Source organism: Erpetoichthys calabaricus, chromosome 4 (assembly GCF_900747795.2).
Source record: "Erpetoichthys calabaricus chromosome 4, fErpCal1.3, whole genome shotgun sequence".
NCBI classification, from domain to species: Eukaryota; Metazoa; Chordata; class Cladistia; order Polypteriformes; family Polypteridae; genus Erpetoichthys; species Erpetoichthys calabaricus.
In genome coordinates this window covers 253,867,515-253,879,710 of record NC_041397.2, presented here as the reverse complement: position 1 = coordinate 253,879,710, position 12,196 = coordinate 253,867,515, and the positions used below count along the sequence as shown (strand labels likewise).

The 12,196-nt window shown below is 35.9% G+C and overlaps 1 protein-coding gene across 1 annotated transcript in view; it reads right to left on the bottom strand.

Moving 5' to 3' along the window:
* Window positions 1-211: 211 nt before the first annotated feature.
* The window catches only part of tmem182a (transmembrane protein 182a), a 28,116-nt gene continuing 16,131 nt past the window's right edge, over window positions 212-12,196 (bottom strand). Inside the window, exons 3-5 of the mRNA XM_028800653.2 lie at window positions 7,703-7,801; window positions 6,121-6,258; window positions 212-3,277 (exon numbers count right to left, since the gene is read on the bottom strand). Coding sequence (XP_028656486.1) covers window positions 3,051-3,277; window positions 6,121-6,258; window positions 7,703-7,801 — 464 coding nt within the window. The 3' untranslated portion in view covers window positions 212-3,050. The remainder of the gene's footprint in view (window positions 3,278-6,120; window positions 6,259-7,702; window positions 7,802-12,196) is intronic.

The following is a 12,196-nucleotide window of genomic DNA, read 5'->3' as shown; positions in this document are numbered from 1 at the left end:
AAGGTTTAGTTGTGCCATTTATTTATTTCAATTTTAAACTACAGTATACCATAATCTTATTTGTTCTTTAAAGCAGCATGTGGTTGCCATTACTGTGAATGGAGTTATATACTGTAAAATAATGAATGCTTGATTGATTTAGTTATTGATTAATTTGCATTAATCCGTTTGTAGGAAACAACCATTGAAAACATCAGTGTTGTACAAAACACTGTAGCCATAAGCATTAGTCTTTATTTTTTCATTTAAAAACATTTTTACATCCCAGAAATGTATTAAACATCAGCCTTCTCCAAGTAATGCTGCAGTAATTTTTCAAACAAGTCAAATAGCAGTTTATATAGTGATAAAACATTTTTATTAATCTGCAAAAGTAAATAAACAGAAGCAATATGGAAATAACAAATTGAAGATGACAACTCCTTAATAAACACAATACAATTTACCTCTACAAATAGTTGTTTCTCCTTGTACCATAATTTTTGGCATATGCTCACTTTATTTTCACATTATTTTATCTCTAATACTCATATTTTAACACCAAAATAAATATGTTTTTGTGTATGGCATTTCTGTCTTGCATTCATTGCACTGATTCATTTATTTTCTGAAATCACATTTCATGATTATAGAGAGCCAATCCTGACAGTTTTGAGCACAAGGCACTAAATATCTCCTCACTGCAGTGCACATTTATGCCTGCATTCATTTTCACTCATTCTAATTTAAAGTCATAAAATTAGCCAGCAAAACGTCTTTGAGTTGTGGGAGGAAAGCAGAGATGCTAGAAAAACCCATGCAGACAAAAAGAAAATGGCAGGAGGCAACATTAATTGTCATAGTATACCACCATGCTGCAATATTTGGAGTAACCACATGCAGATACATATAAAATGTTCTAGCCTGAAAGCACAAATATTGTTAAGCTGAATTATAAAATATGTTTATGCACTTTAACTATTTAAGGCCCACAGCACACAAAGTTCACTGCCTGGTTTATTTTCAGAATCAAATACTTTAATCAATAAATTAAATAAATATACTAAATATTAATGATGGTAGTATGGTATTTCTCTGCTGTATCATAGTCCAAGTGATCAGGATTAGAAATAAAGTCCGACATTTGTGTGGAGATTAAATGTTCTTTCTCTCTGCAGGGATTTTCTCAGGTCAGCCCACTTTCCTCCCACATCCAAAAGAAGTGCATATCACACTAATTGGCGATGCTGAATTCATCAGGGCTGAGTGTCTTTAGGAGTGTGCCCTGCATTCCACACTTGCTTTCTGGGCTTGAGCTCCACAAAATACTCGAGCGAGTTCAGAAAATGGAAGGATAGTTAGCACAGGTACCTATTAATAAATACACTGAGCATAGAAAAATCATTATATAAATTAAAGTTATTTCCACATTCCAACCCATAGACTTTTCAAATGCATTCAGTCCAGTATAGGGGTACCAGAGTCTAGTTCAGCAGCACTAAGTGCAAGGCAAGAACCAACCTAGACACGGCTCCAGTGCATTGCAGGGCCTTCTCACACAACCATGCAGAGCAAATTAACCAAATCTACTGTTTTTCGGAAGGTGGAAGAGAAGCGAAATTATGATTGGTTGATTATAAAGAAAGTAAGTTTTCATTTACATTGACAGTTAATCCTGTTATGTTACAATGAATTTTTTGCAAGTGTGTGCGAGTGTGTGTGTGTGTGGGTAAGAGAGAGTGTGGTACATTAAATACAAGTGTGCTTCTTTTCAAATTTAGCAAAAAATACCATGGGCACTGGCCAAGGCATTATTAATGCTTTCCACACTGGGATGGTAGATTTCCTTCCAGTATGAGCAATTTGCTTTTTAATAATTTAGACTTGTAAAAATGTAAGAGATGGCATTTTTGTTGGCAGTTCAATGCTGCACAAATAAGAGCATACAGTGACATTAGTTCTGTCTCTCAAAGTCCTTTATGCTAGTTTTAATTCATCAAAGGTAGTACTAGGGTGTTGTACCGTGTTAGCCATTATGAATGTAGAGAAAAGCCAAGCAAAATTACACCTTTTATTGGCTTTTATTATCAAACCATTACATCGTGCCTGAAGAAGGGGCCTGAGTTGCCTCGAAAGCTTGCATATTGTAATCTTTTTAGTTAGCCAATAAAAGGGGTAATTTTGCTTGGCTTTTCTCTACATTCATCAAAGGTCAAATATTTAATGTACAAAAACTAAAAACCCTTTTAACCTTTAACCCTTTTGCACAGAAAGGTCAGAGTGACTGAGACATTTTGGCATCAATAGCCTCAGAGAAACTTGTGTAGTAACGCCATATTTATAAGAATTAGCGTGTGCTGAATAACACTTCAGGATGCCCTGCAGTATGTAGAGTCTTGGTCAGTATTGTTTTATCTTTGTTTATTCCAAAGATGTGTAGAGCCCAGCAAGTTTCTTTTTGTAAACTAGAGTTTTAACTTTTACCTTTCCTCTAATGCCAATAGGCAATAGCTTCTGTATGTAAATAGTGCATGGTCTTGCACTATTTTGCTACCAGTTTATATCTGTAAATGTATATAAGTGCTCCATGCTTGGCTTTAGAGAGGAGTCCTGTATAATGATAAGTTGAAATTAGTTGAAAAATAATACAAAGAGCAAAAAAGTAATCAAATCTGCTATACTGAAATAACAAGGGAAGTGATGATGAGCCTTTAAATATACATTTAAAAATCAACAATTTTAATTGTTATATTAGTGTAATAAAAACATGAAAGGAGTAATGATACATATTTATCATGGTTACATGTTTAAATTCAAGTGCACAACATTGCATGCTGTAATTTTCACTTAATACATTTAATGGCACTTTACCAAGATAATGAAATATTAATTAATGTGAAGATAATTTAATACAGGTATTATTAATAGATGCTAAAACAACTGAAGGAATATTATATATTATATGAAATAGTGGTCTGATAAAACCATTGTGCATTCATCATGTTGCATTATATTAAGTAACAAAAAAATCCCTGTGGTTTACCTGTTCAAAGTTCTCGAAACAACCTGACTTAAGTGCTATGAAGTTGAACCGTACGACCTATTAAAAGAAAAAGCAATCCAGCCAACAAAGAGAAGAATATTCCTATGGGTGCGACCATGAAGGACCATCCATATCTGACGATAATTTGGAAATCTTCGCATAATGATTCTTTCTGGTGTTTGATGTACACAGTAAGACCATCCAGTACCTGAACCCAGATGACATACATGACAACCACTGTGGCGAAGAAGATACCTTTAAAAAAAAAAAAAAAGCTTTACATGAATTTAAATATTACAAAATGGAAAGAATAAAGAATTTATTCTTAACACAGTCCAATATCAGTATTTTATAATGTTATATTCACATCTTGTCTTGTTCATGAGTGAGGGAAGAATAGAGCGGGAGTTTGACAGACGGATCGGTGTGGCATCCGCAGTAATGCAGGCTCTGCAACGGTCCATCGTGGTGAAGAAAGAGCTGAGCTAAAAGGCGAGGCTGTCAATTTACCAGTCGATCTACGTTCCTACCCTCACCTATGGCCACGAGCTTTGGATAGTGACCAAAAGAGCAAGATCGCGGATACAAGCGGCCAAAATGAGTTTTCTCCGCAGGGTGGCTAGACTTTCCCTTAGAGATAGGGTGAGGAGTTCAGTTATCCGGGAGAGACTTGGAGTAGAGTTGCTGCTCCTCCACATTGAGAGGAGTCAGTTGAGGTGGTTCGGGCATCTGGTCAGGATGCCCCCTGGACTCCTCCCTAAGGGGGTGTTCCGGGCATGTCTCACTGGGAGAAAGCCACGGGGCAGACCCAGAACACGCTGGAGGGATTATATCTCCTGGCTGGCCTGGAAACGCCTTGGGGTCCCCCCAGAGGAGCTGGAGGAGGTGGCCGGGGAGAGGGAGGTCTGGGCTTCCCTGCTTAGGCTGCTGCTCCCGCGACCCAACTTCGGATAAGCGGTGGACAATGGATGGATGGATGGATAATGTTACAGTATATTTAATGGTTGCATTATTAATTGTTTACAAGGCGGTTTAGAAGAAACCTTCATAACCTTCCCAGGAGAAACAGTTTCAGAAAATGAGATGAGAGATTTAGAAGAAACCATTCAGTCCATTTTGTTTATTTCTTTAAAGAAATACTAATACTATTTGACAATGCATTACTTTTCTAACCATTCTTTTACAACACTGTTCATTAACACATTGCATTAATAATATTTTTAAAGGCTCCGATATGATAAAATATTTTTCCAATAAGAGGTGTTCTAATCTTATTCACAAAATAGTATTTAATAATGAAGCATTTCATTTAAAAAGTGCTTTTATTTTATTTTACTGAAAACAAAGTGACAGAACAATTTTTTACACTAATTTTGTAATATAATTTGGAAAATTTTGGATTAAAACTTGTTATAGAATATTGGTCAAATAAATAATGTGTACACTATATGGGGAACTCTAGAGTCATCTCCGAACCAAAAACTTGACCAAATACAGCAAAGAGCATCAAAGTAAAAGGGATGGTTAAATGCCTCAGGAAGAAACCAAACTACAATGAAAAATGGAAACCAAAAAAGAGCCAGTAACTCTGGTACCACAAGATCCTTTCAATATGTTTAAGTGTCCCTATTTATTATGTAAGATTGCTGGTCCAGTTATGCATTGCAGCTAACATGCACTCTCATCTCAACTTTCATGAAACTTCTTTGCACACTATGACCCTTTCACAGCTTCCTAGCAGTTGAGACCTTGCCAAATTCTTGCTTCCTGTCTCTGAACTCAAAAGTGTACCAGCTGGACCTGGTTTTTAATCCACTTCTAGTGTCCTGGACAATGTATAAGATTTCTAGAATCACCCTCCCTGACCTCCATCTAGTGACCGCAGGTATTCCTGAACTTCAATACCATACACTTCATAGGGCTGCTCTCCCTTGTGGCTAGAGGCCTAAACACATTGTGACATTTGCTGAATCTGAATGGAGAGCTATTTTGGTGTGTGGACAAGGGCTATGCCAAGGATAAAATACTTCTTAGAAAACACTTAATGTAAGGGTGTGGGAGAGCTGAATGACAAGAATGAGGGATAAATACTGGTGCAATGGCTCCAAAATGTGATGGGTGGTGGTGTAAACTAAATGAATGAGTGCATTAGAAGATGGCGACAGAATGAAACCAGAAAAAGGAGTGAGGGACAGGCAAGAGTCAGACAAGTCAAGGGAGAGTACTCTATAACTGTTTTGGAGTTGTTGTCATGGTCCAGATAACAGAGGTTAGTAGGGCATCACTTATACAGAGCAATAGAAATAAATGCCAGTTGGCAACTTTGGACTCATCCAGACAAGTGACTTCTGTGTGACTCATTCAGTAAGCTCATCATAATATTCTACAGGGACTTCAGTCTGCCAACATAGCAGAACTCCTGACATTCAAACAAGAATTTCCACTGTTGCTGCTTACATAAATTCAGGACTTGTACATCCTTGTATTTGACCTTTAGCATTTGCTATATCTAGTGACTTTACCTTCACAAATGCAATAAATAATGTGTACCCAAAATATCCAAGAATTCTATTAGAAACTTTAACCTGATTGGGGTCATAATGAGATTCCCAAGTACTGCATGTTATGCACAGTATTAAATAAAGAGCTTCCATTTTAATGAAATACGATCATACATTATATGGTATGGCTGTTGCAGTAATGTCATTTTACTTTGGCAAATGACATAAGTGGACTTACAAAAGCTTAAGATAACATGTGTTACTTAGAATAATGGAAATTAAGTTTGATAAAATGTTGCATAGAGAAGAAAAAAGGCTTCGATAAAAAAACAATCCATTCTTAACTGATATGCAGTAGTTGTACTAAACTGGATGACTTTGATTCTCTTATAACAAAGGGCATACAACGCATAACAGATAAAAGTGACTTGGGCATAAAGTGGAGAGATTTTATGCACAGGTCACTTTATCTATCATTTCAAAAGAACGGTCACTGCACTGATTTGAGGAAAATACATTTAAATGACTCATTGTGCAGTTGTGGCAGTTGTGTGAAGATGACTTCAGAACTCGTTCTGTGGTTAAATTTGGACTTACCAGCAGCTAGGAAAAGTCCACCTCCAGCCTTATACAATTTATGACTAGAAAAGGGAGCTCCGCAGATGATAAAGAAGCCTGCTAACACTATGGATGTCACACCAATGAGCATGAAGACACTCCAGAATCCACGATAAACTAGAAAAAGATAAATAAAACAGAAACAGTAACATTTACTTTTAGACAAAAAGAATGCCATGTTTTACAGGGAGACATGATTCAACTCAATTCAACTTATGTGGTGGACTTCTCTTTATGAGCCCAGATGTATATTTTTTTGACTACTGTGGCTTAGTAGAAATGTTAATCTAGGAGAGGTACAGGAAGCCTCATCATGAACACTTTGTCACAGATGGTTACATTAAAAAATGCAGTTTGGTAGGTAAGGTGTTCATTTGCAGAGAAGTGAAAGAAAGTCACCTGGTCAAAATGAATCACACTTCTTCTTGTCCTTAATAAGCTGGTGACAACATTGAAGTAAAGGATCAGGCACTTAATATTCACTTTAAGCTACATTTCCACTTGTGATCTGTATATGACAATGTTTTTTTTTTTACTTTCCTTCCCAATTTTTCTATATCATTCATAAGTCAGGAGGGTCTACGAACGCTCTTTATCCTTTGAGGGATGGCTGGCAGCTCAACCCAGACGAAAGCCCCAGAACGCTAGATGGCGAATTCCCTGCAGCTTAGCGGTGCCCCAGATTCCTGCAGGGCACTCTGGGAGATGGAGTTTGGCTTCACAGCCTTGCTGGGTACCATGGGTGCTGCCAGGGGATGCTGCAGGGAGACAAGGGGATTTCTGTTTCCAATATAGCCCGGAAGTACTCCCAAGTCATAGGGACGGAAGGACAGAAGTACTTTCGGGCTGAAGAAAAATGTAATTCTCCATCTGACCCGGAAGTGCTGACAAGTCACGTGAACAGAAGAGGAGAAGCACTTCTGGGTCAAGGACTATATAAAGAACTGTCGGAGACCCAGCAAGAGAGCCGGAGTTGGGAGGGAGTGTGACAGAGCTGCTGGGAGGAGAGGAGGAGAATTGTTGTGTTTATTCATTGTGTGCTTATTGTGGCCATGGTGCTTTGGAGGCACTATTAAAGAAGAAAATTAAAATACCTCTTAGTGCTTTTAAACCTGTGTCTGCATCTGTCTGTTAGGTTTCATGGGGCAACAGCGCCCCCAAGCGTCCATTCTCTTACAGTCCACACAGTATATGTGCTTCTTCTAACAGGTATTCCAGTGGATTCTGAAAGCATTCAGACCCCTTCACTTTCTGTATATTTTATTGTGTACTAGATTTAATTGTCCATTAATCTACACTCAAGAACTCATATATTTCATGTAAACAAAGTTATTATAAAAACAAAGATTAGTTACATTTTAAAAAATGCATTTCTTAAGTATACAACTGACACAATATGCATGTCAGAAAACTACATACTATACTGATTCCTTAAACAGTGCCAATATTTTTGAAAAGAAAGCAAAACATTTTTCATGTTGGTTGTGCAGTAAATATGGCCTTTGGGATTTTACGAAAACAAACATTTATGATAAAAATAAAAGTTTTTCGCAGTACTTACTTATTGCATTTTCATAAGAAGTGGCATTGTGAGTCTGCTGTGACACTGGGAATGGCATTAGGTAGGCATGCATACACACCTTGCTTGATGGCTGGTTAGCTAAAAAATCAAAACAAAATAAACATTTTTACCAATAATAATGCCAAACAGACTTTTACCAGAATGAATACAATATACATATTGGATATAACAATGCAGCCCAGGTCTTTTTCACAAGTGAAGGCAGAGATGATGTTGAGATTGGCCAGTGAACTGGTACAGCAATAGCAGTAATTTTACAAACACTGTACTGGTCCTCAGCAGTAAAGGTGGAGCTAAGTCTGTAATTCATCTACGGGTCACTCTAAATCCTTATCCTCATCTTCACCTTTCATAAGTATGGTTACCTGGGTTTGATTTCTTCAGGAACTATACAGAGTTTGCACATCCTTTACATCTAAAAGATCTGCATGATAGCTTAATGACCTGGTATGAAGAATTGTGCTTTGTGGTGTATTGGTGTATCAGCCAGGATTGGTTTCTGCCCTGTATTCAATGCTACTGGGATTCAAGATTGCTTCCATGTCATGAACAAAGTGAAATACAAATATAGATAAATGGGTAAGCAATATGTAGATATTGTTTAATTCAACCTGTTTATTTCTGTCTTTTCACATGTACTGTTTTCATTACAAGGTGATATATGCCTTGATGTCATGTGCTGTGTAAGTGTGTCCTTGCTTATAAAAATAGCAGCCACAGTACTATATAATCTGGTATCCTTGACAGAATAACGGGAAAGGTGCTATATAAATAAAATTAATTCTTCTTCTTCTCTTATTATTGTTATTATTATAATGATGATGGTTATTATTATTATTATTAAAACTATGGAATGATTCTAATGGTGGTCACTCAAATGAAGATGCAGATTATTGTTTCTAGTAGCAGAACAATTACCTAGTGGTATTCAGATCCCTTGCTTTTCATATGCATCAGATAAATCAAAGCCACATAATGGATCTTTTATCATCATTTTATGTTTCATTGTCTGCTGATGGCCAAAGGGACATCACTGTTAGAGAAGTAACTAAAGCTAATGCCTCCTGTTGGATACAGCAATATTATTTTTAAACTGTGTTTCTTCCTATTGCTCACTAATTAAAAAAATCACTTTATTTATTTTTTGTCATTGTGAATAGCCTTTTCATGGGATCCTGTCATTTGACCAAATAGACAGGTGGTTATAAAATTCATCCTTATTTTCAAATGAGTATAAAAATAGTTTTTGAGAATAATAAAAGCATTGAGACCTAAAAATAGTTAAACATTGGACAGGGGTGCAGAAAGACTGCTTATAATTGAATAGACAAACAGGCAGTTTTGGTGTACTGATTAAGGTATTAGACATAAATATTTAAACTTCCAAGTCCTTAATCTGCTTGTGCTACAACTGTTTAAAGAAAAAAAAAGCAGTTGTAATATATTGCAATATATCCTTAACTTATAGGTCGCCTAGGATAAAGGTGTCAGCCTAATGTAAATTAATAATAGAGTTCAAAATGTTACATGCAGCCAACAACTGGAATAATGATATCCTGATAGTCACATTTAGAGACCATCTGACTGATGAAATAAAATACACTGAAAGCAGTAATACTAATCCTTATAATCAGCTGAATTGACACAGTCTTTTAGTAGGAGAATACTGTATGTGTTGCATTCACTTGTAAATTTTGAAACAGAAAAGGTGCACTTCTGTACGATTTTGCTTAGCTGTGAAAGATCAGTACATATAAGGGCGGACGCAAAAATTCCCACAATTGTTAAAAAAAACAAAAAAACTTTATTATACAGCATACTGCAATTTCCTTTTAGTCACTGTTAATGTACTCCTCTTTAAATGTAATACACTCGTCCCTGTCTTTTTTCCATTCCTGCAAACACTTCCAGTACTCATCTTTTGTTATCACTTCTAGAGCTTTTTGAGATTTTTTTTCCTAGTGTTCTGACATGGTAGCAAGTCACAGGGAATGAGATCTGGTGAATACAAGAGATGCAAAGCAAAAATCACATTGTTTTTGGTCAAAAACTCTTTGGCTGACAATACAGTATGTGCAGATGCACCGTCATGCTACAAAATAAAGTATTGTATGTGTACTGCTCAGGATGTTTTTTCCTGATTCTTTCCCACAGACGCCACAGCAGTTCAGTGTAATAGATAGACAGATAATGATGTGGATTAAAAGTCTGTTCATAGAGAATCTCTTTATTAAGAAGTCCATTAATGTCCAAAAAACATGATCATCATTGTGTTAATGTTTGATATGACCCGACATGCTTTTTTGGCTTATTGGAAAAAAAAATCGCAGACCTCACAGGCATGATTGTAGAATAAATGCCAGAAATATGCATCTCCATCATCTGGCAGACTGATTAACAACACTGTAGGCATATAACACCTTGAACCATAGTTGATAATTACTCCCAACTCCCTTGCTATTGACCAATTCTGGGAATGTTTACGTTCTCTTTTGTACATCTGTTAAAGCAAAATGATATTACTTATTGAGTAATATTTGAGCCAAGTTAATGAGGAGAGGAATTTTTCTGCTTTTTGATAAAAAAGTGCCTGTTCTACTAGCCCTGTTATTGGTCTACTAGCCCTGTTATGGTACAATAACAGAACAAATTTTAAAAAATAATCCAGAATTGTCAAGTATTTTGTGGATGCCTAATTTGTTTGTGTGCTCAAAGTAAATCTAACCACGGGTAAAATACCTATTAGTGTAGTAAACTGGAGTCTCAGACATGGAAAAAATGGGTGTTGAGGCCTTCAGACACACCAGCCCAGCCCAGATGAGGCACACCCCGTCCAGTTAACTCTCAACTATTAACAGTAACTGTCAGCCTGAATAGGCCCAAAAAATGGGGGAAATGGTTATATACTTAAAGTATACTTAATGTTCCATGAATGCCTCTCAAGATGAAGAAACCAAGCTGAATTCCAAATTAATTGTGACCAAAAGGCAACAAGAATTCTTCATAAATGAAAAATATTTATTCAAACAAAGAGAGAATAACAAAAGGTGGTCAAAAGTGCAGAATGAAGTTGCCTAAAATAGGCAATCCTAAAGCAAACAAGTCCTAGTACACTATCAAAGAACCCTAATCCAAGAAACAGAGCAAAGTAGTGAGGAAAAAAAAGAGTAGATATAATTTAAAAAAGTATTAACAAAAAATGAGAAACAACTTAAATGAAAACATGGACTGAACGCTTTTCTCCTGGGCTTAAATGGTCAGAGGGAGTGATGTCAATGTGGCTCCAAATCTGGGGAGATACCCACAAAGAAAAAGAATGAAAAAATAATGATTCAAAAACAGCAATAACAGCCATGACACACATAAACAGCTTAATACATAACATGTTGCAGGATTTAGCTTAGTTTCTTACATTTCAGAAACTTTCTGATATTAAAAAGGGATTGAGCACTTCACCATTGAAACATTTATGAAAGTGACTTAACTTTAAAACAACGCAACCCAAAGACCAAACACATGTTTAAGAAAAGATTGTCTACATACAGTATATACTAAATTGAAGAAGTGTGACTTTCCTGTTTAGTCAGTAAAAATCATGAAGTAAACAATCAAAGAAGAACAGCTGTTAATGGGTTCAACTAAGAGAGAAAAAGCATGAAAAATTAATTTCTGACATCATTACATGTTTTAAATAATAATGCATGTATTTTGCAAAAATAGTCATGGGCTTCACCTACATTAATTATGTATTACAAGATTAAGTTAGTGTCATTTCCCCTCTCAAGGAGAACAGCACTGAAGAAGAAGATGCCTTAAAATTTTAATAAATCTGGGAAGACAGAAATGTACTTGAGTTTTTTTTTTAAGACACATTATTATCTTTTATGTTTTTAACTATTTGTTTAATAAAGTATCTATCTATCTATCTATCTATCTATCTATCTATCTATCTATCTATCTATCTATCTATCTATCTATCTATCTATCTATCTATCTATCTATCTATCTAAAAGGCCCTAAAACTGTTTCTACAAATTGAAGAATAAAATGTGTTTGGAAAAGAATTGTTTGTTAACTTTGTTTGTGTAGTGCAGAATCCAGAATGCTACAGGTGGTACCAGAAGTGAGGGTTTCACAGACTGATCAGCAACAATAACAATATTTTGTTCAATCACCTCTTACCCTCATCTTGAAAAATGGTTACACCTCAGAGCTCTGATATATATGTTATACATATGCTACAGACAATGACCATACGGGTGACTCTTTCAACTTCTTAAGGTTTTCAAGAATAATTCTCTTCTGCTCTTGAGAATGTTGCTTATGAAGAAGGTCTTATGTATACTAAAGGATGTGGATAAAAATAAATATTCTACTGAAATTCAAGACATTGAACATGATTTAAAGAGTGAATCTGGAGAGTAGTCCCCTCTCAGGAAACTACAGAAACAATCTGCCAGTCTCTCAGAACCT